At 33.3% G+C, this 24,856-nt stretch overlaps 2 protein-coding genes across 2 annotated transcripts; both read right to left on the bottom strand.

Moving 5' to 3' along the window:
* Nucleotides 1-7,016: 7,016 nt before the first annotated feature.
* Nucleotides 7,017-10,323, bottom strand: CNX7 (co-factor for nitrate, reductase and xanthine dehydrogenase 7). Its single transcript, XM_083060556.1, has 2 exons — nt 10,170-10,323; nt 7,017-7,718 (listed from the first exon to the last, which is right to left on the bottom strand). The coding sequence occupies exon 2, from the start codon at nt 7,707-7,709 to the stop codon at nt 7,398-7,400; it is 312 nt and encodes a 103-aa protein (XP_082916682.1). The 5' UTR covers nt 7,710-7,718; nt 10,170-10,323; the 3' UTR covers nt 7,017-7,397.
* An 11,762-nt stretch (nt 10,324-22,085) lies between these two features.
* LOC109811782 (protein NUCLEAR FUSION DEFECTIVE 4) lies at nt 22,086-24,320 on the bottom strand. Its single transcript, XM_020375615.3, has one exon. It carries the CDS (start codon nt 24,058-24,060, stop codon nt 22,315-22,317), a length of 1,746 nt encoding a protein of 581 aa, XP_020231204.1. The 5' UTR covers nt 24,061-24,320; the 3' UTR covers nt 22,086-22,314.
* Nucleotides 24,321-24,856: the final 536 nt, after the last annotated feature.

Raw genomic sequence — 24,856 nt, 5'->3', positions numbered from 1 at the left:
TTAATTTTCCATATTCTTCTTTTAGGGACTCATGATCAGTACCCGAGATCATGAGAACTTTTTCATGTAAATAAGGGTTTTACAGTTTTTTTTAATACATATCAATAAAGAGGCATTTTTCACACATTATTCTCTTTTTTGTTCTTTTCTCTCTTCCCTCATTAACATTAATAATTCTAAACCTAAACAGAACCAATAAAATAATTGTGTCTGTAATTGTTCGCTCTGACCGGGATCCAAAAGTTGAGGATAAATGGGTTGAGTTGGACAGTAATGAGGAGACCATTTCTCCGAATCTGCAAAGATTGCTCGTCAAGAGAAATTAGAGACTGTGAATTTGGGGCATGGCCAAAAGATATAAGAGGTCAACATTGGGACCCATATCAGTGATGAAATAAGGACACATGTTTCCGCTATGATTATAATAAAATCATTCTTCATTGCTTCTTTTCTTGCTTATAATAAAATTCTAAACCGCATCATTTTTAACCCTGCTTGAATAAACATGAATGAGGTTAAAATCATCTTAATAATAATAAACCCACATCATTTTCATGTGGAGGTGTGTGTGACAACTTGGAGCACCTTCCCTTGGCCTTGACAAGTGCCATCATGGATAAAAATAAATCCTTCAAAATAAAAGAAGCTCGGCAGGAAACCCAAAAAGGGGACTGCGCAAAAATAAGAGCAAAGAACCCGCTAGGAATCCCACGAAGGGGTGACCTAGGCAAAAATTAGGGTTACAAAATAATGAACAAAAACAAAAGTCCGCTAAAATATCACGAAAGGGTGTTTTAGGCAAAAATAAGGACAATCAAAAAACAAAATAAATCCATGATGGTACCATGAACTGAATTCAAAAAGAAAGGTTCAAGGGAAGCTATCCAAGTTGTCAAATCACAACACGACTTTTTAACTTCATAAGTGTTTAATCAAACAAGCCTAAACAAATAAGCCTACCTTGGCCATCCATTCTTACAAAAATCATTTTTGAAAAATAAATCCCCTCTAAAACACAAACTTCAGAACAAAAATATCTTTCCTTTCTCTTCTCTCTTGTCCCAAAAGATTTTAGAATAATCTAGTGGAAGCATGGAGAAATAAATCATCACTGAAAATGGATCTAATCTGAATAATAAAATGGTGGAAGAACTGTGCCAAGAATTCAAGATCCAACACCGCAACTCTTCCCCATATCGGCCAAAGATGAATAGGGCAATCGAGGCAACCAATAAGGACATCAAGAAAATAGGGTAAATGATGGTTGCCTCATTTAAAGACTGGCACGAGATGTTACCCTTCGCTCTTCATGGTTATAAGACTTCAGTACGCACATCTACAGGAGCTACTCCATTCTCCCTCGTCTATGGGATGGAGGCAGTTCTACCCGTCGAAGTCAAGATACCTTCTCTAAGGGTAATCATGGAAACAAAACTTTTCGAGGTAAAATGGGTTCAAAGCCAATACGACCAGTTGAACCTTATCAAAAAGAAACGGCTGAACGCCATATGCCATGGTCAAGCCTATCAGAGGAAGATCAAAAAGGCTTTTGACAAGAAAGTCCACCCTCGAGTCTACCATGAGGGAGAGTTGGTAATGAAGAAATTGCTACCAACTCAAAAGGACAAAATCGGAAAGTATGCCCCAAATCACGGAGGACCATACGTGGAAAAACGAGCCTTCTCAGGAGGAGCATTGATCCTCACAGACATGGATGGAAAAGAACTTCGATACCCAGTCAACGCTGACGAGGTAAAGAAGTACTATGCTTGAAGACGTTGCTTGCATAGGCCCGCTAGGATGAAAACCCAAAAAGGGCGTCCTAGGCAAAAGTTAGGGCAAAATAAAAAGCCCGCCAGTACAAGGGTACTAGGCAAAACAAAGGCGAAATTATCCCCGCTAGGATACGTCCTAGGCAAAAGTTAGGGGCAAAAGAATAAGATGTAAAAGCAAAGCAAGCAACGATCGCTTGAATCGAAAACCGAAAGGCGGTTCAAGTGATTATCTTCTAGAAGCAAGCGTCTTGCAGCATCTGCGCTCCTGGCTCAGGCATCTCACCCGAAGCAACTAGGGAATGTAAAGAGCAACAATTACAGATATAATTGTTAAGTCCAATGTATATAGCCTACCCTGGCCAGCCATTCTTCAGAAATTCCTTCTGTATATCTTTCTGTAAAAACACTTGTGAATATTAATAAAATATCTATTCATTTCTTTTCTCTCTTGACCATGTGATTATGCCTCTAAATTGGTATTTCTAAAAATTGTATGAAATTCCTTAATAATCGGTCAATAAAGAAAATTGGAGGGGTTCCTATAAAATCCATAATCTCCTGCATAAAAGGCTCACAAAAATATTCCCTCACGTCGATGACAGAAATTCCTCCAAGAAAAGGAGGATAGGGAGAGCCATTCATTTTTCTAAAAACATTAAATAATAAAACTTGCATTTGTGCATCACACACATTAGTTGCACATTCAAAGACCTTATCATGAGGCAATTGCATAAAATAGAAAAAATAGAAAATTGCTTGTGTATGACAGCAGTCAACAAAAGCCGAAAACGAAAAAGGCAAGGATACAAACAATACTCCTCAGTTTGTACAGAATAATTGAGCCTGGAGAGGCTTGCTGAAAAAATACTTCCTCAGAATAATTGAGCCTGGAGAGACTTGCTGAAATAATACTCTCGCAGAATAACTGAGCCTGGAGAGGCTCGCCGAAATAATACTCTCTCAGAATAATTGAGCCTGGAGAGGCTCGCCGAAATAATACTCTTACAGAATAATTGAGCCTGGAGAGGCTCGCAGAAATAATACTCTCCAGAGATATCTCAGCTTCCACTCACGGGCCAAATTCCCCAGTGAAAGCTATCAAACCAAGATCAGCAAAATTCCCCAAGGGAGGCTTGATCATCTAAACAGAATATCCAAGTCGAAAGGACTTAAACTTCCTCAGTGGAAGGTAGCTTTCCAGCTCAAACGAAGAGTGAAGCTAAGCCTGAAGAGGCTTTCTAAATAATACTCTGGGATACATAAGAACTTCAAATCCCCAGTCGCCTACACAAGAGGCACTCCTTCAAAAAAGGAAAATCAAAAATCCAAAAGATCAATAATCATTCCCCAAGTGGAATCCGGCTCTCAGCCAATCATTGAACGTCAAGCTGATACGCCTAACAGAAGAGGCCAATTACAACCAATGACAAAATCCCCTAGCGGATAACAGCCTACACAGAGGCAACAAAATCCAAAAATCAAAAAGAGTTACCCGAATAAGGATAACCGGGATACTCCACCAACGTCAAAGGACGTCAGCCAAACATAAGGCATCGCTCAATTCAAGAAGAGCATCTGTGTCTACACCCCAAGGAAACAGAAATTCCCCATGGGTACCAACTAAGCAATGCAAGTTGGGGCACAAAAACCTATGAATGACTGCACATCCCCTAGACGGATCCCTGCATTATCCAGCCCTCAGTGGCACCAAAATCAAAATCAAACCGTCGAAGCAGCATCGTGGACTGTGGAGACAAAATCATCTCAAAGCCTAAGAGGCAATACTTAGCTACCCAGTTGTCGAGAGCACCGAGGTATGCAAAGCCTGGAGAGGCAATACTCAGCTACCCAGTTGTCGAGAGCACCGAGGTATGCACAAGCCTGGAGAGGCAATACTCAGCTACCCAGTTGTCGAGAGCACCGAGGTATGCACAAGCCTGGAGAGGCAATACTCAGCTACCCAGTTGTCGAGAGCACCGAGGTATGCACAAGCCTGGAGAGGCGGTACTCAGCTACCCAGTTGTCGAGAGCACCGAGGTATGCATGAGCCTGGAGAGGCGACGACTAATACTCGACCTGGAGAGGCTACTCAACAATTTTCCACCGGAAGACACTACAAGTCGGAAGGATGGCTTATTCCCCGGACAATTGGGTCAACTCCTTTACTTGTCAAACGATACACTAAAGGCCGTCCGACTAAGTAAAGGGGGGGCAGCTGTAGACCCCTAAAATTGTCCGGGTCGGAAATAAAACTCGAAGACCCTCAAAGATCGAAGGAAAGTCAGCCAGAAGGACTCCTAGAAGACCATAGGATGGCTATCTGTAGGTTTAGAGGTCTTAGAGTAGCTTAAAATAAGGAAGTGGAGGGAATGAAGCCCAATACGGCCGTACTAAACTTAATACGGCCGTATTGAAGCTTCAATACGGCCGCAGTGAACTCAATACGGCGTATTGAAGTTTCTGAAACTTCAATACGGCCGTACTGAAATCAATACGGCCGTATTGAAGCTTCAATACAGCCGCAGTGAACTCAATACGGGCGTATTGAAATTTCAGAATTTCAATACGGCCGTATTGAACTCAATACGGCCGTATTGAAGTTCAAAAATTTCAATACGGCCGTATTGATTCCATAGCCCGTATTGCGCCTGTTCCCTATAAATATGGCGTCATTTTGACGTCATTGGACACTTTTCCACTGAGTTTTGACTCCCTCCTTGAGTATTCTGGGGTTTTTGAGCAGTGTTCTGCCCTAGAAATCTCTCTGGGAGTCGATCCGACGAAGTTCTGGAATTCCGAGCATTTAGCTTGGAGATTCGAACTTAGTCGAAGGGAAATCCATCGGATTTCCAAGTCAAAAATTATTTTTAGGAAGGAGTGAGCGGGCTTGTAGAGCGAGGGAACGCCAAAAAGCTTCCCAGTTTTACTTGATATATAAAAAGCACGCTTCAAGAGGTTTCTTTTCTAAAAATCCCTTCTTTTACCGCTTTCTGTGTGTACATATTTAACTGTCATCATGTAGATAGTTAATTTATAATTGCTTAGAATAAATAGGGGTAATTTAGTAATTTCGCACTATAATTGTTAAATAATCTGTCATAGGGAACCCGAAAGGGGCGCTGTGGGGTGCTAACACCTTCCCCACGCGTAACCGACTCCCTTACCCGACTCTGGTTGTAATGGCCGAAGTCGATTTTTGAATCGATTGCCTTAAACTTCTTTTTCCAATGTTTTGAGTAAAACATTGGTGGCGACTCCATGAACCCTTCCTTTTTATGAAAACCGCTAATCCATGGAGGGTCCCGCTTGGGATTAACATGGATTGGTGAGCCTTTTAATAAAATTGCTCGTTTGACAAGGTCTCAGTTTGAGAATAAGTCATTCTAGCAATCCATATTTTCAAACAAACAAAAGAGTCCAACCATCCTTCGCGAGTGCCGAAAGCCCGTTTCGGGCCGGTGGCGACAGCGACGGAATTAAATTCAGTCGCTATTTCGGTCACTAAATTATAAAATTTGATCTTTTTTAGCGACGAAATTCAATTCGGTCGCTAAATATTAGTTAAAATTTGCGACGGAATTAAATTCGGCCGCTAAATAGTAGTTAAATTTAGCGACAGAATTGAATTCGGTCGCTAAATAATAGTTAAATTTAGTGACGAAATTGAATTCAGTCGCTAAATTATAAATTTTGATTTTTTTAGTGATGGAATTTAATTCGGTCGCTAAATATTAGTTAAAATTAGCGACGAAATTAAATTCGGTCGCTAAATAGTAGTTAAATTTAGCGACGAAATTGAATTCGGTCGCTAAATTAGAAATTTGATTATTTTAGAGATGAAATTGAATTCGGTCGCTAAATATTAGTTAAAATTAGCGACGGAAGTGAATTCGGTCGCTAAATAGTAGTTAAATTTAGCGAATTCAGTCGCTAAATATTAGTTAAATTTAGTGACCGCATTGAATTCGGTCTCTAAATCATAAATTTTGATTTTTTTAGCGACGGAATTAAATTCGGTCGCTAAATATTAGTTAAAATTAGTGACGGAATTGAATTCGGTCTCTAAATCAGAAATTTTGATTTTTTTAGCGGCAGAATTAAATTCGATCGCTAAATATTAGTTACAATTAGCGATGTAATTCTATTCGGTCGCTAAATATTAGTTAAAATTAACAACAAAATTCTATTCGCTCGCTAAATATTAGGTAAAATTAGCGACGAAATTATATTCGGTCACTAAGTAAAACTTAAAAAAATCTATAAATTGCTTAAAAGTGAGGATAATATTGTTGTTGAGTATCAATCCCATTTTTTTTTTTTTTTGTAAGAGCAAGATATTAATTTATAATAAAAAAATATTTATATACACTCCTACATAATTAATACCAATAATTATTTATGTCAAAAAATATTTAGAGTTTTTTTTTACGATTAGATTTTTAGGTAGTTTTTTTAATTAGAGTATATGAATTTTAAAATTTCTTATTTATTTTGATCCATATTTATAAGGTTTATAGTCATGTACTTTCAATTTAAAACCTTTTACATTATCAACTTTTTTTAATAATCATAGTATTGTACGAAATATTCACTATCTATCGTTAGAAATAACGACTAATCTAAAGTGAAAACAATGAGTACACAATGTGTTAAGTGAATATTCTCTTCTCAATATAATCTATTACATATTTAAAGCCAAAAGTCAAACATAAATGTATATTACGAAGATGAAATCTCAATTTTAATTGTTAAACAACAACATCATCACGCATAATATTGTAATAAGTTTTTTCCCATGCATAATTCTGGACAATTCTTCTCACTTTTTATGGAATAATTCGTACTATTCAATAACAAAACATTGTCCAATTTGTTTTAATTTAAAAGAAAGATTATAAAAAGGTTCTTTCAAAAAAATTAAAAATTAATTATTTTTAAATAAATAGTTCAGATGAACTTACTAAAAGAATTAATTAAAAAAAATAAAGTTAAAAAACAGACACGTTACTAAGCAAGGCCCTAATAGATTACAGAAAAGCTTATTGATCACACAAAAGACTTCAGTAAATCTCTCTAGAGAGTCTACCCTGCCCAGAAGAGTTGTAATTCAATTTAAATTTCTTGTGAAGATGGCTGCAATTTTGGAAATTACTTCTATCTTCATTTGTCAATCTCTATTTAATAAATCAGAAGATGAAAACAAGCAATCATAGTTCGTTATGCTAAAATAAAGTGGCAGAGTGAAAAATGAAAAATTTTCATTTTCTTCTGGTGTTCATTTATAATTAATCTAACATTACAATCATTACACATTTATAGTTATTGAAGTTTACAAATTACAATCATTCCACTGGTAAGGTAATTTCATAGAGTTGGAAGTTCTCAAAAGGTTGAACCTTTTTGTTAAAATTATTTTTTTAATTAACTGCATGATTGAGCCATTGACTAAAAACTTGACAAAAATCTTCATATGTATGATGAGAAAGGTTCACCACTTGAAAACTACACACACCAATAAAATTACCCTAGAATAGGATATCGACTTCTCAGTATTTATTCAAATTCAGAATTATTTTCAGAATATTTGCTAGAATACAAAAGTAGAAGTTTCCAATAAGTTGTTTAGCCACCACTTATTGGAGGTATTATGGCCAATTCATCCGTGTCTTTAACAATGGCTGAGTCAGTTGTATACTCCTCATTCAGAGCCAAAACCATGCACCTTCTTATTTCTTCCAAACCTGGAAACTTGATAAAAAGCTTTTTCAAACAATCATGTGTAGTACTTCCGGATGACACCTCCAATGGCATCTCACTCAGGCCAGTGAGATCACGGGCTCTAGCGAAAAAAAATACTTTTATCTTCACCAGAGAACTTTCTTTCTTGTTTTGAGTGTCATCTCCATTCAAAATCTCAATATCTCCTTCCATCATATCCCTTTTCTGCATAAAATAAGTAGTTAGATACAAACTACATATTGTACACTAAACATGTTTCTACAAACTGCAGAAAATTCAATCTGACAACATAAATATATGTTTGCAATTTATTCACTGCTAAAACTAAATCAGTGGAAGCAATTCTATCCAAACCATCTCTGGCTGCTAAAAATATTCAAATGAAAATATGTTAATCGTCTAACTGGCATAATCTATATATATACAGTGAACACAAGAACATGCTTATGGAAGCAAATGTCATTGGCAAGTGTCACAATGAGTCACAATCACAGAGGCAACCAGATTTTTAAAGTTAGAAGCTACCACTAATTTTTATTTGAAATGGGAAAAGATTTTAAAAAATACATTTTTATTAAGAAATTGTCTTTAAAATAATATTAAATTTAGTGCTGGGAAAGATAGAAACTTATGGGCTAAAATGGTTACCGTATAGTTGGTGGTGCAAACATTTGATAACTCATTCAAAATCAAATTCATTCCATATAAAGCAAATAAATAAATAAATGATAGCGAAAAATCACAAGCTATGAGAAAAAGTGCAACTGTTGTCCAGACTCCAGAATAATAATTTGCAGAACCTGAACCCACTTTCAAAGCTAACTAATATAAATTGGAATGGAATAAAGGGTGAGCTAGTGCACAAGGTTCCCATTAATTGGGATCTCGAGAAGGTCAAATAAAGTAGCCTCACCCATACAAGTAGAGGCTATTTCCAGAATTTGAATCCACGACTTCAAGTTCTAGGTCACAAAGTAGCAACTTTATGGTTGTGTCGAGTTTCATCCCTTATGAAATGGAATAGAATTAAAATGTGAAATTTGTATGATTAAGGATCATATATGTTTATCTTTCCAACAAGCCAAATGGTGCATAATTTCCAACTCCCTAGCCTACGCTATACACCAAACACTGCTGTCAAACAGTTACAACATTCAGAAATAGACCATTATGAAAGAAAAAAAAAGGTAATGGATGGGAGAAAATCAGTAAAATTTATGAAGGATAGCCCCAAAATCAGTAAATTTTATGAAGGATAGCCCCACATGTTAGGTTTCCAGAACAATAAATCAATGCAATCCTAATTTGTGTAGCCCAGGTTAAGTGTAAAACAAGTGCTGCAAGAAAGGGGAACTATGCATAAATAGCACCAGTTTTGACAAAAATATGATATCTATAGGCGAAGAACTAAATCTGGGACTATGCATAAATGTTAGTGCCCTGATAATCTACCTCACCTTCCATAAGGATCCTAATCACCCGACATGAGGATATATTGCAAAATCCTTATCATTCTAACATGTTTAATGCTCATAAGTCAGCCTGCTTCAGAAGCTACATTGTATTTTTCCATTCCTGCTTAACTCTCTGTTTCCAGTGTTTATTTGGTATCTCTAAACCCTTGCATACTATAAATATGTGGAGCTTCTACATCACAAGGCAAGACCTCCTCTGCTCTCAAGTACAACCTCAGAAGATTCAAATTAATCACCATGGCATTGGCATTGTCCAACAACGTAGCTGCAAATACCACCACACTACAACACTTTGATCTCAGCTTCAGCTCAAATTTCAGTTGTCGTGGTGCTTTACCAAATTCCATGATTGCAACAAAGAGACTAGTACTAAAGAAACCTCTATGCCCCTGTACTAATGCCAGCCTTTGGATCCACTAGGATATAGTCATTGTTGGATGACATCATGTTTATTTAATTACATTGGAACCAACAGTTTCGTTATTAGTAACAAAATGCAGCAATAACCACCATTTCTATCCTAATGTTGCTCTGACTTGGTAGTTAATACCCACTAGCCATTACCAACCAGTCACAAGTCTTGACAAGAAGAAAAAATACTAGACACATAAGAACACATCAACAAACTCACTATGACTGGATCCAAAGGGCGTGAGCTTCCTCCAGAAATCAAAAATTACAATATCAATATTGTTAATAGGGAAAAAAGAAATATCATTAGATCAGCAAGAACACCTCCTAGTTCTCAGTTACACCCAGCTTGGAGACTACCACAAGTTAGCAAGAGTGGGAACAAAGAAAGAAAAATGGCTATTTGTCTAAGCTGAAGAATATATGGTATTGAATTAGCCTTAGTTAAGAAGAATTTGACTTATTCATAAGATCATAAGTGGCACAAAACTTTACAAACTACGATTCAGTGCGACAGTTCAAATACATATCATCATTTAATCATAATTACAAGCAAGAATCCAAAGGAAGCTAATCAATTCATATGCTAGAGAATTCAAAATCCCTAAAATAGTCTTGGTAGAAGAACACACAATCAAAATCCAGTTTCCCTAAAAAGGCAAAACCAAAGACACAAATCAACAAATCCTAGGACCAAACCTAAATCAACAAAGACTAGGAGGAAATGAAACAAAATAGCGTGATTGGAAATGAAGGCTGAGGCGTGAACCTGAAAAGGAAGCTAAACAATAGACGATGAAGACTCTGGTGGCACGCTGGAGTATTTTGGAGGAAGAAGGTTTATCAGAACTGGTCCCAGATGAATTCGTTAAGGCTAGGTATGTTGTTGGATTAATTAAACCACATAGGTTTATTATAAAAAAAATTAATGTTATATCAATATACCTATAAGATAATAGAGATTGTCTGATTTGGTATATACATTTTTTTATATGATTTTATCTTTAAAATTTAAATAATAAAAAATTATTTTAAAAATTATTCTTTTCTATAAATAAAATTTATATCAAATTTAACATCTTTAGATTTAAAATTTAAATATAACTTCAATTGATCTATTAAATATTAATAATTTTTAAATATTTTTATAAAATAAAATAAAATAAAATAAAATATAAAATATCTCGACCCATTATTATTATATAAAAAAGTTTAAACAAAGACTTGTTCGTCTAGTTTTTTTTTATAGCTCTTAAAAGACACTTGTGGTAGGCATATAAGAGTTTGGTAGAAATAAGAGGATATAATAAGAATAAGATAAATTTTAATGATGTAAGTTTCACATATATTATCATAATTAATCAGATAATATTATAGTTAAAATACTTTTTTATTTCACATATTTTATTTTTTTAAATGTTTGTAGTTTAAAATAAATATTTTTAGTTTTTGAACTTATTTGTTTCGTTTAAATATATTTTTAGTCCTTTAAATTTAGGATAAATTTATCTTTAGTCTTTCAAATATAAAATTATTGTTTTTAGTCATTGTAATTTTTAAAAAAATTGTTTTAGTCCCTTAAGTCATCAATACTACATATGAAAGCAATAAATCGAGACAATTATATAATATCAGTTGGATTTAATGTAATATTTTTAGTAATAAGCATACTAATAGGTAAATTTTATGCGATAATATTTGACAAATTTTTAACAAAATTTGAATATAAAAAATAAAATAATATTGTTTGAAATTATAAAGAGTAAAAACAAATTTATCTCAATTTTAAAATATTAAAGACATATTTAAGTCTTTTTTTAATTCCTATAATTTAAGGTATATCTTTTTAATTCCTATATTTGTAGTATCTAACATTTTTAGTTCTTGTTATTTTTTTTGTAACATTATTTTTTTCGTGTTGACGTGATAGAGATATTAATTCAACTTTACCATGCCAGCATACAAGAACATAAAACAAAAGAGTTACAAAAATAACGATAGGGATTAAAATGATTAAAAGTAAGTATAGGATTAAAAAATCTATATTAAACTAAAAGAATTAAAAATGATTGAAAAAGATAAATATAGAGACTTAAAAAAGACTATTTTAAATTATAGGGTCTAAAAGATAAAGTAAGTGAAACTATAGGGACTAAAAATGTATTTTAACCTAATATTATATATATATATATATATATATATATATATATGTTATGATATTATATAAATTACATTTAAGTAATAAAATTTTTGTTTTATTAAAATTACATATAATTTTTTAAAATTTTAAATTAAAAGTGTAACCTTGTGTTTAATTTTATTAATTAATTATATGATTAATTATAATTGTTGTCGTTTTAGAGCCCTAAAAGTCAAGGATCTTAAAGAGTTAAGTTGTCTCTGTAATAGTTTTGGTTAGAGTTAGTTGGGTCACTTTAAGAAATGATATATGTGATTTTTCTTAAGAAGTGAACTTCAAAACTTTAGTTTTAAAGAAAAGTAGAAAGAAATTAGAGAGAGGGGCTTTGGAGCCAATGACGTTCGTTCATTCTTTTGCTTCTGGTGATCCTTTCTAATCCCTTCCCTTAGCTAGACAACGATAGTAGATCATCGAATTTGAAACTTGGAGGCCAAAATTTTTTAAGTTGTGAGCTATGTGGTGCCTTTTCTATTCTTCTTCCATATTTTCTTTTCTTCCTCTGCTTGTTTTCGAATTATTTGAGGTAAGGAAAGTTTGTGACCGATGAATTATTGTGTTGTATTACTTGTAAGTTGATTGAATGCATCGAATGTTAATTATTTTGATTCAATTCATAAGGACCGTTTTGACTTAGTCACACTAGGTGTGGAGTGATAAGTGTCAAGCATGAGTACTTGAAGAACTTTCTAATTTGGTGACACTAGGCCCCAAAATGAATGACATCAGGTGTGATCAAGACAAAGACTCTCTATCTAGATGATATCAAGCACTAGTATTGTGATGTCGGGCATGAGTCAAGCAGAGACTTTTTGCCTAAAATGAGGTCAGACGTGGGTTTGGCTATGCCAAATGTGATTGACTTAAAGACTCTCTATCTCATTCATGCAGGATGTAGGTGGATTGGCATTGAGTGTGGACGAGCCCAAGACTTTCTACCTCAATGATGCCCAATGCAAGAAAGATGGCGTTGGGCGTGGTATGTTGAAATAAAATGTGATGTTTTAAGTTGTTTAACTTAGGGATGAGCACCAACCCAAGACCCGACCCGAAATTGAAAAATCTGAAAGAAAAAAAAGGGTAAAATGGGTGGGTTTAAGCGGATTACCAGTTTAGACGAGTTAAAAATAATTCGTGAAATATTAAGTTTTGTGTTGTTAGCCATGCGAGGTGACCTTAATGACATTATTAGACTTTGTTCTCTTCATAAAAGTTATAGCCTTGTATGTTAGCTTTCAGTGGCATTGGAAACACCTAAAAAAAGATCTAGAATAGGGGTCAAGTTGTCAGGATGAATTATATCTGTTTCAGTTTTTGAAATTTTTACCTAAGTAGATGATTTCTTTTAGAATTTCATGTCTTCACAAGAGTTGTAGATTATCCTCTTATATTTTTTTTTGAGATAGGTTTGAGCTTATTTGGCTGAGCATAACTCTCTATGTGTTGTTTTCTCTAACATTTGTCGAAGGGAGATGTATGTTGTTTTGATGTTCTAAGGTGTTATCATATGGATTGAAAAATGGTTTAAAGTTATATGATACTATGTTGTAGAGTTAGTTGATATATGTATGATGATGTGATGTGGATTCATGGTGAATTGTGTGAGGGGTATGTGAACCATTGTTTTGTGTGGATTTATCGATATTGTGTATATGATGTGGAATTGAGTTGTGGATTGTGGTATGTTGTCTTGGCACAAATGTATGCATGGCACGACGCTGGGCATGTGATGTGACAACAATGGTGTGAGCATGAAATAGTGCGGGATGTGTGGCAAAGCATAAATGTATGCGTGGTACGACATTGGGTGTGTGATGCGACAACAGTGGTGTGAGCATGACATGGTGCTAGTTATGTGATATGACGGATATAGGCTTTTCTACCGAAACTCTATTTCAAAAAATGAATGTTTGTCACCATCAAAAAGGGGGAAGAATGCTAGGTTTAAAGCCAATATTATACCCATTGGTCTTAAGTTTTGTTGTTAACAAACATAAAAGTTATTTTTATCAATAGTATAAAGTTTTTGAAATGACTAAGATAAATCTTTCACTAAGACATAAATCGTTAGTAAGACGAATCATGATATAAGATGATAGATACATTAAGACGATTCTATTAAAGAATAAGATGAATCCTTAGTCATAAAAAAAGATGTGCATTAAATCTTTATTATTTACACTCTCTAAATAAGAAACTAATTACATCTGATCAATTCCTTAATAGATCAAATTTAAAAAATGCTCGCTCGATACCAACATTTTACAAAAAAGGAAATAAAGACATGCATTGAGGTAGAAAAAGACAAGTAAATCCCTACAAAAACGGAAAACAAAAATCAAAAGTTTTTCATCACTATAATGTATTGCAACACACATGGTTCTACCTACTTGGTGCTAAAAGGTGATAAATAGCTTTTTTGATCATAAAAGAAGTGACAAGTTGGTGAAAGCCTTTAATGGAAGCATTTATTACACCAACAGATACTTCTTTCCTCAAGAAGCAAATCATGAAGTCAGATGAAGCAAGTCATGAGAGAAAAGCTCAAAGATTTGCAACGATTATCTTCACTGAATCCATATAAAATGACGCTTGAAACTTAAGAAGAATGTGACAATAATAAAGTGTCTACAATAGAAATTGATCATTCTTTCTTTATGTAAAAATTCATTATACGTAAATTTGTTGTATCACATCTTAATAAGAAGAGGAAACAACCTTGTAAACTTTTGTATTTTTAAGCTATTGGTTTTGAGACTGAATAAGCTTCTCTATAAAAGAATACTTGTTGTTTGAGCTTGGAGAGACTTGAATGTAAAAGAATAGTCAATGTTGAAGCCTAGAGAGGCTTTGTGTAAAAAGAATACTTGGATAAATTTCTTTAAGAGGCAATTCAAAGTATACTCAAGCTTAAGTCAAAAGTGGCTTAGTAAAAAAATACTTGTATCTTTGACAAGATAGTGGAAGTTGATCTGATGGATCAAGAATTGGACAAAGTCTCAATGGTCAACCAATGTAAATCGCTGAGTTTATTCTTTATTTTGTCTGATTTCTTATATCTTTTACAAGTACTATACTTCATTGATAGCATTGTCGAATCACGATAAAAAAAAACTACTAGAGTTTCCCAAAAGTTTTGTAATGTAGGGAACAACCCAAGTCATTCTTCAAGAAGGCACAAGCCAATAGAATCTAAAATTATCAAGCAATTAGAAAGGAGATTTTTATGAACAACAAAGAGAAATTAGAATATTACAAACACAAACAGAAAATTCAATCAAAAATTACATCCATTTAAGATTTTAATGTTACGGTAAAATTTTCATGGTTCAAATTATAATTGGAATTCAATTAACCTAAATCAACACGAATGTGGTCTAAGTGTAGATCTAAATCTAAATCTATTGAATTTCATAAAAACATGAAACACAATTACAATCTCACAATTTCTGTGAAATTTAAGAACGGTGAACGATTGATTTAGGAAATTTAAGTTGTTTTACATTTAGATCTAAATCTTGATCTAGATCCAACATTAATCTTCAAATATGATCCAAATATATGAAAACAAAGTTCATGATCATGAAGAATGGAAAATAGATCTAAAATGAAGAAGACAAAGAGACTTCGTATGGTAAAAACAATTTAGGAACTCAAATTTTATCATAATTCATGAAACCTTGAATCGGATGAATGGCTTAGTCAAACATCTTCATCAAGACACTACAGTTTCTTTGTGTAAAAAATGTAAAGAGAAATTCCAAGAGAGAGAGAGAGAATTTAGAGAAACTTGTAGAGGAAACAACTCAAGAATATGAAAAATGAGTGTAACATATACATAACAAGTCTCGCAACACCTATTAATAGAGCTATAATGGGTCTAATTAGAACATTTATAAGGCTCAACCCACTAAATCAACTAATTGCATCACTAAAGAAATCCTAACATTATATTCTAAAAAAAAGTGTAGAATTACAACTTTGTAATACATTTTTGAGTCATTTAGCGTCTAAATTGACCTTTTCTCTCAATAGAGAAGTTGTAGAACTCTGTCTTATCTTTCCATGGACATTAATAATGTTCAAATCCGATGTCAGGAGATCTAGTTATAGCATGTACAAGAATAGATTAAAAAAGTGGGTCAAATTGTGAAAATTAATAATAATTTACAATCATCACTAATTAAACCCACTTATACAAATCACATCTAATATATCAATTATTCACACTATTAAATTCCAAATCATACCAAATTAATGCACTGAAATATGAATCCCAAATACACTATCATTTATTACACTATTAAAAATGATTGTTTTTGAGTAATAGTATTCAACCCCCTCCCTTTTCTAGTGTTTGTCTTTTCTCTACACGTTTTGTTGGTAGTATGCTTAGAATTGTTGGTCATTAGTTGTGGGACTAATGGAAAGTAAAAAATATAGCCCATATGAGGCTTTGGTTTATTGGATAAATAAGTACAAGGAGGGTAGGCAAAGTTCTTTTAGTTCAAGAAGGATAAGAAAAATAAATAGTTCATTAAGTGAGAGAAATATGTGTATTAATGGTTGGTTTAGTGGGAGTTCATGGTTGGGTGAGGGAGCTATTGGAAGGATACATAGGTGTTAAGCCATGGATGAAGTCATGGAGGTTTGAGGGTGGGATGTGCAAAAAATAAAAGATGTGGGAGGAGAGTGCATTCTTGGTGTCACATGAGAGAGAGTCTCATAGAGTTGTTAAAAACAAAAAGTGCAAGAATGATGATCTTGTGGGTGAGTGTGTGAGACATGAATCAATGAGAGGATAAAATATGTACACTTTAGTCCCACAATATCGCAAAATGTGCAATTTTAGTCTCTAATTTTTTATTTTATTTTTTACAATTTTGATCTTCCTAATTTTTAAAAATAATTGAACAATGTTGATCTATTATTACATGTCATTCAAAATAAAATAAAAATAGCTAATGTATCTGTGAGCTATGTTGCATGGACATGACATGAGATAGTCTGACACTCTTTTGGAGTGGACATGCCACAGATGCGTCTTAAACACTTTGACAGACTTTGTCCACATAAATCTGACACGTCTCCATCGTAGACAACTACAAAATTAATGTGTCTTCATCATGAATACTTACAAATGAACAAATCTCCATTTTGACGCATGTGGTCCAACTGTCTGATATGCAAATTCGAGATTTTTTGTAAAGAAAAATATATTTCGACAAAATAAAGGGAGGATTTGAAATTTCTTTTTAAAAAAAAGAAAAATATATATTGATATAAACAAAAATAAAGAATGGAGAATTTGAAATTTCTTTTGAAAAAAAAATATCGATAAAAATAGAAACAAAGAAGAAAGAATTTAAGTTTAAAAAAAAAAAACCAAAAAAAAAATCTTGATAAAAACATAAATAAGGAAGAGAATTGTTCTCATTTCTCCTTACTTAACCTTCACATAATAGAAATGAAAAAAATAAAACCAAGGAAGAGAGGATTCAAGATTTAAAAAAAAAAATTTGTTGTAGACTCATGCCTCTTAATAATTTAGTTTTGAGATTAGTAAGTTATTGTTATATTAATATATAATTATTTTGTCAGATTACATATATTATATTATATTATATTATATTATATTATATATATATATATATATATATATATATATATATGTGTGTGTGTGTGTGTATGTATGTATCATGTCCATGTGTCCTATATTTTTATTTTATCATATTCTCGTGTCCATGTTACGTCGTGTTTAAATCTGTGCTACACAGTTTGTGAGTACCACATTTTCTTTCATGTAAAGAACAATATTGCTTTTTAATAAATATATATATATATATATATATATATATTATGTTTTTTCTTATGTAAATTAAAATTTATAATCTATGAAAAATTATTTAAAACTTTTAATACTACTATTTTTTAATGTAACTAACTAATTACTTCAACTATCACTCACAGACAATCATTAAATTTTTTTTAAAATTTTTTTATTTATTTTTACATGAGATGTTAATGGTGAATCATCATTGCTTTATTTATAAAATAAAAGGATAAAATTTATATTAAAAAATTAGCATATCAAAATTGTATATTTATAGGATTATAGGACTAAAATTAGATTTAAGTTTATCTCTTTAATTTTTTTTATATGAAAGAGAGAGCAAACGAAGAAGATATAGGGTTCTAGTGATCCTTAATGATGTGAAGAGAAAGATAAAAAAAAAAAAAAAATTTAAATGGGAGAACACGGTCAACGCAATAGGACATTAGGGAAGGAACGTCTCATTGCTTATCACTAGAAAGGAAAGGTGTGTAAGGGACATTAAAAAAAGAAAAAAGAAAAAGACATGTATTCATATTTTAAACTTTTTTTTTATTTTAATATTTTATAAATTTTTATTTCATTATATATATATATTGTTTATAAATTTTTATTTCATTTATATATATATATATATATATATATATTTAATATAATTTATATTTTTGTCTTTTCTTCACTTCTTTATTTTATTATTTTTCTATTTTAATATGCCAGATCTAACACCACGAACAATTATTAGTACAAACTTTCCATGATTGACATTGTGAGAATAAAAAATTATATACTTTTACAAATCAATGCATTATATGGCATGAATTCTGTTTATCATTGTCATTTCGTATTTTTGAATAATGCACTGCAGTAGCATTATCTCTGCGTGATTTTTAGATTATGCATACGAGACATTAATTAATAAATTCAGATGAAATTCCGTAATATTTTGTCACGTTATGTTTAAGTATTTCTTTAATGAATATAACGACGATAATGGGAAAGGAAATTAAGTTTTTATTAAACTGATATATATTATATAATAATTTAATAAATATGTTTTAAATTTTTAAGATAAATTTATGTTTAATTCTTTAAATTTAAAATTGATCTTTTTCATCTTTAAATTTAAGTCTTTATAGTTAAAAAAAAACATATTAAATATTATCGCATAAAACTTATCTATTAGTAGGGATGTCAACGAGCGGGTCGGGTACGGGTTTCATGATACCCGTCCTCACTGTTCAAACTCATCCTCATTCTCGTACCCATACTTATTGAGTATGAAATTTTCATCTCATTCCCGTCCTCGTCGGGTATTGGGTATACTCGTACCTATACCTGTATCCGTGAAAAGTTAATTAATTTTTTTACAAAAAAAGATACACAATATTTTTAGCTTATTTTTCCATTATATTAAAATTATAATTAGGTTGTTTGTCTATCTCATATTTTAATCAAGAGACTTCTTAATAATTAAACAACTAAAAATGTTTCACATCATAATAAACAATTAGACATAATTAAATATTAAAATTCTTTAAAACAATCAAATCAAGGGAAAGTATTAAACCAGGGACAAGGACGGAGACGGAACGGGTAAGTATATACTCGTACTAGTACCTGTACTTGATTTAAGATATCGAGTTTTAACCGTACCCATACTTAGTCAAACCAGATATTCCTTGTCAAAGTTGGTACGAGTTTGAGTATTATTCACGGGTACAGATTTATTTGTCATCCCTACCTACTAGTGTTGGTACTAGTAAAACCATTACATTAAACCTAACCAATGTTGCATAATTGTCTCGATTTGTTACTTTAAATATGTTATTTGTAACACTATATAGCTTTATTGAGTATCACTGATTTTGTAATGATTTGTTATTTTTATGTTGAGAAGCTATGGGGAATTAAGGAGTTTTTCTAAGTTTCAATTGTTAAGTGATTGTTCTTAATAGAGGTCAAGTTTACCAATAACAAAGGGTATATAAGGCCTTCTTTAAGAAGTACACCTCATGTAGACACCCAATTTCGTTTAGACCCACAAAAGCAATGAAATGAACGTCTATTATCAAGGAAAAGAACTCCCGAAGCATGGAAGCAATAGGACATGACATCAGAAAGCCTAAAGCCCAAATAAGTTGGTTTTAGTAGCTCGGAACGGGCTGTTCTAAAATCGGAACGGGCTGTTCCAAGTTACAAAAAGGGCCTAAAACCCTAGTTTGGAACGAGTTTTTCCCAAACTGGAACGGGCCGTTCCAAGCTCCTAAAAAGGGCTAAAACCTAAGCTTAGAACGAGCCATTCCTAAATTGGAACGGGCCATTCCAAGTTACAAAAAAAGGCCTAAAAACCTTAGTTTGGAACTGGCCGTTCCAACATAGGCAGTTATGTGTTAAACTCACCTCTGAAACGGGCCGCTCTGGTTTTAGGAACGGGTCGTTCCAGTTACAAAATTAACACAAAATAGTCAGATTCAAAATGGGTTGTTCTGATTTTGGAAATCAGAGTAAACACAATGTTGTGCAGAGTCTTTAGAGAGCTTCATTTTCTTCTTCTTTTTCTCTAAAGTTAAGTCTAGAGGGTTTGTTGTTCATGAATTGAATAGAGGTGAAAAATTGATGTTATTGATCATGATGCGTGTTGCATGTTGATTTTGAAGATGGATATGAACTATTTAATGTGTAGATATGTTTTTTTTATTGCATGTTGGAAGTCTTTTGAGTTTCAGGTGGATTGAACAAAATTTTGATTTTGGTAAGTATAGATTTCACTATTGTGTTGGGCGTACCTTCACGGTGCCGAGCGTGACTCACGTTAGAAGATCTCTGCCTCACTCACTTCAAATGTGAGATTGGTAGCGTTAAGCGTGGGTTAAGGAGAAGTCTTTGACTTGATCATATTGGGTGTGGTTTGAACATCATCAGGCATAAAGAGAGAGAAACATTTTTGACTTGGTGATGTCGAGCCATTAAGTAGCGCCTAGCATGGCCAAGACAAAACTCATTTCATAGATGACGTCAAATGCTAGTATGGTGACATTGAGTGTGAGTTAGGTAGAGACTTTCTACCTAAAATGAGGTTGGGCATAGGAATTTACCACACTAGGCGTGAAGGCCTAGAGGTCTCTCCCTAATTCATGTTGAGCATGGGTTGTATGACATTGGGCATAGATGAAATAGGGCTCAAGGTGGATAGCATTGGGCACGAGTTGCCTTAATTTAACTTGTTTTATGATGAAATTGCTGAACATGTATAAGATAGTTGGATTTGTTACATATTGTATGATGATTAAGTTGTGTTATGTATTGTATATTGATGCATGATGTTGAATCTCTATACATTGATATAAGATAGTGTTTAACTGGTAAAATGGTTGAAAGTTGAGTTGAGTTGCATGTTATTTAGTTGAGTAGCTGTGTTGAGAATGCTTTGACATTAAATTTGTACTATGTTGATTGACCTAAGACTAGATGAGACATTGTTTTTAAAGTTACATATCCTATTTTGAGGATATTGTGTTGCGGTGGGTGCTCCAAGAGCCCAATTTGTTAGAAAACCCTTCTTCAGAAGCTGACCCTTGAAGTGGATAGTTGAGGTTCCTCTAGAACCTTAGTTGATGCGATATGTGGGTCAGGTCAAGGCATATTGACTATAAGCGATCAATATTGATCTTTATGTGAGCAAGGTCGAGGCATACATATATAAAACAACCGAATAAGAGTAAAATATAAGGTCGTCGGGGGTTAAAAGCCCTAACTAAGCACCAGAAGGGTGTAGTGTTTGGAGGGTATTTCAGCAGGCTAATCACATATATGGCTTAATTGTGTTAGCTAATGTCATGGTAGACTCACACCTAAGTTGTTCTATCCTTGCATGGATACTAGACTTCTTAGTTTAAGTGGTGACATTTGAGAAATCATGTTGTTAGGGATTGGTAACCCCATTGGCTGTTGATCTAGCTAAATTAAAAAGATCAGGTTGTTGGTTTGGTAAGGTCAAGCCAATTAAATTACTCACTTGTGTCATAGAAGATCTCTTAATTGAAATACATGACGACACATATAGTTGTTGTGTTGTGCATATGATAAGTTGATTGAGTTATGTTGTTCGTATGTCATGTTGAATTATGATGAGTTGCATTGAGGTGTTGTTGTGTTGTTCAAGTTGAAGAACATGTTGATTTTGTTGATTCTCTAAATACTAATTTACCCTTGCATGTTTTCATGGGATTGGAATACGATGATCATACTTGATATGAAAGTAGAGTAGAAATAAGTTATTATTGGAGCTTTTCTTGAGGCCATGTTGGACAGTGAAGGCGTCGATCCTTTGAGCTACCATAATGTGGTTGGTTGTTAGTAGTCTTGCTCAACCAACAACTAACATTCCTTTCATACTTTGGTACCAAATTAGATATGTATATATTGTATATGCTTTGATAGTTGATAAACTTTTAATTGTACACTTATATATTATAATTTGTATATCCAGGTATTACTAGTATATTAATCCTAGTTGATTATAGTTCTATATTCTTCCACTATTAGCTGTTGAACCGTTAAGTGTAATGTCATCGTTACATTATTAATAACTTGAAAATTTTTAAAAATTATAAAAATTAAAAAATTAATTTTAAATTTGAGAGACTTAAAATATATTTAAACCTTCTAAATTTGATGATTTTATTGAAAAGAAAACAACATAACATATCACACGAAATTCCATTATATATTCTACAATCTAATGGGAATTTATTGCAGTTTTTTTTTTTTATCTATCATAATCTAACTTGATAAGAAAGTTTACTTTTTGCTACTATGCCAAACATAGAGTATTTACAAACAAGTCCTTGCCAAAGATATCTAGCCTTCATTAGCAACTGGTTGTCAAATCTTGTTCTCAGTGAGACTAATTTCAGCTTCAGTAGCTCTAGCTTCCTCTCTGAACTTCTCGTATATGTCACTTTTATAAAACTCTCTAGTCCTTAGCACCAAGATGAGAGACACAAGTGCCCCAAAGAGGCTAACTGCAGTGATTATAAAGAAAGCCATTTTGTAACACTCACTCCCATTGCAATTCAACTCCTCCCCAGCCTTCCTCGTTAGTCCTAATGCTTTCATTTGCCTTGTAGCTTCCTTGTCATACAAATGCCCTGCAACCCTTACACTGAACAAATATGACCCAATTGGACTTGCCACTGACCCAACATTATACAAAGTTGAGTAAAATTTAAGACCAAAAAGTTCAGATATAATGGAAAATAGTACAGTCCAGGTTGCCCCGAAGCATAACCCAATAATAATTGAGGCTACATAAAGACCATTTGGGACATTGAAAGCAATTAGAAGGTAACCAACACACGGTAACACAAGGATTAATGTGAGTATGAGAGGCCTAGGGACTTTAAATTTGGTTATGATAATTTCTGAGACCACTCCCTGTAGAATTTTACCCGTATAGATCCAAATGGCCATAAGGGACACAAATGTGTTTATACTATGCCCTGAGTATCCTAAGGATATACCAATCTGACTTAAGTTATTTACCACAGTCAAGCTACCACCAAGTCCACAAATTGTGGCTACGAAAAGAATCACCATGTCAAGGCTAAAAAGGGCTTGAAGTATTGTATAATCATCACCTCTACTTGGTGGCCTCAACATGTTTTTCCAACAGGAAACTTGCTTTGGTGTAGCCTTTGCAGGCTTCTCAAGATTTGGCTTTTCTGTTGTTATATTCAAAGGCTTAGGAGGGTTTTCAGTATTGATGTTTTCTTGTTTCCTCTTCCATACCTTTTGTTCTTCAACCAAAACAACAGCAAGTGGCAGGATGAGCAAGAGAAGCATTAGAGTGCTAGTGACATAATACTCACTCTTTGTAAAAGTGAAAGTTTTTTGCAATATGATCACTACCAAGAGGAAACCTGCAAGGACTAAAGTGGTATAGAGGAAATTATAGAAAGCCTTGGAATCATTTGGCTGTACAACTCCCTTGTGGTGCCTGATAACTGGTAAAATAAGAAAACTTACAGCAGTTGGTAGCCATGCCATAAGAAAAATTAGAGACTTGGAATCATTTCCATAGAAGGCATAGTATATCTGAGTGATGATAGCTGCACTCAAACCAAGATACCCACCCAAAATGCCAAGTACAATGCCCCTGGTGCCAGGGAAGTTCTTTACACTGGTGACAATGATTCCAGTGTTGGTGGAGCAATGAGAATTGGCTCCAATGAAGATGTACAAGCACATGTTCCACACTTGGGGCTTGGCAATTTTTGTGGTCACTGCAAGCCAAATCATGAAATAGCCAAAAAAGTTGAGAACCCCACCAAGTGTTAAGACGACCCAAGGGGGTGTGACCTCATTGATTAGGCCTGAAATAATGCCTACGTTAGAGCCCAAGTCCTTGAAGAAGCTTAAGAGATTGAGGGTGGATTGGTCATACCCCAAAACTGACTTGATTTCCCTTGAGTATAGACTAAACATGTAGCTTGCTCCCGATACTGACATGATTATGAACGAGGAGAATGCCATGAACCAACGTCCTGTAAGGACTTGGAGGGTGAAACCTTTGGTGTTTCTCCAAATACTTGCAACATTTTCTCCACCATGCAGCTTGGAAGATGCCATAGCTAGTGGCCTAGCACCACTTTGTTAATGAGCTGAAAGCTAAAAGTGGGCGTTTCTCTGGTGGATGGAGCAAACAAGGAAAAATGATTGCTGAATTTTGGAGTAATTGTTGGTGAGAAATGAGAATATATACACAAAGATCGAGTTTGAACTTTGGAGTTATAATTTTCCGAATGTTTTGTTTAAGAAATTTTCGAGGCTGAACATCGCCAATATATTCAAATGAATTATCTCATTGGTTCAAACACGTGCTAATATCCGGATTTACTCCAAAATTGAGCTACCAAATTATATTTTCTTCCTCACTACTCAAACAGTGGGGTCTAGCTGAAAAATTTGTGGTCTAAGAATGTCGTCTGCAATCTCTGGTAATTTCACCAGTTAACATTATCTGTACAGTATACATATTTTTTAAATGTTAACTAATCTTCATCACTAGTTAAGGAATAATATATATATATATATATATATATATATATATATATATATATTTATTTGAGTAATTTAACTGGCAACTTTCATATTTATTAATAAATAACTTCTTATGGTTTCTTTTAAGACACTGATTTGTAAGATTATTTTTATTCAAATAAATAAATAAACAAAAGCACATTTCTTGCTGATCACCTGTGCAGTCCATGTGTCTTTAACTACCAAAAATGGTTCAACTCGGTTCACCCTTCTTATGACACCAAAACTAACAAACTAAAATAAATTAGCCGACCTGAATTAAGAAAACAATAAAGAGTTCAAAAGTTTAAAAATATAAGTTTAATTTTTATAACTTAATTTAAAA

The sequence above is a fragment of the Cajanus cajan genome, chromosome 7 (genome assembly GCF_000230855.2).
Source record: "Cajanus cajan strain Asha chromosome 7, NIPB_CcT2T_4, whole genome shotgun sequence".
Lineage (NCBI taxonomy): Eukaryota > Viridiplantae > Streptophyta > Magnoliopsida > Fabales > Fabaceae > Cajanus > Cajanus cajan.
This window is presented reverse-complemented; position numbering and strand designations above follow the sequence as displayed.

What these genes read in the sequence shown, in the direction of transcription:
- CNX7 (XM_083060556.1), bottom strand. Translation starts at nt 7,709, where the DNA reads ATGATGGAAGGAGATATTGAGATTTTGAATGGAGATGACACTCAAAAC.
- LOC109811782 (XM_020375615.3), bottom strand. Translation starts at nt 24,060, where the DNA reads ATGGCATCTTCCAAGCTGCATGGTGGAGAAAATGTTGCAAGTATTTGG.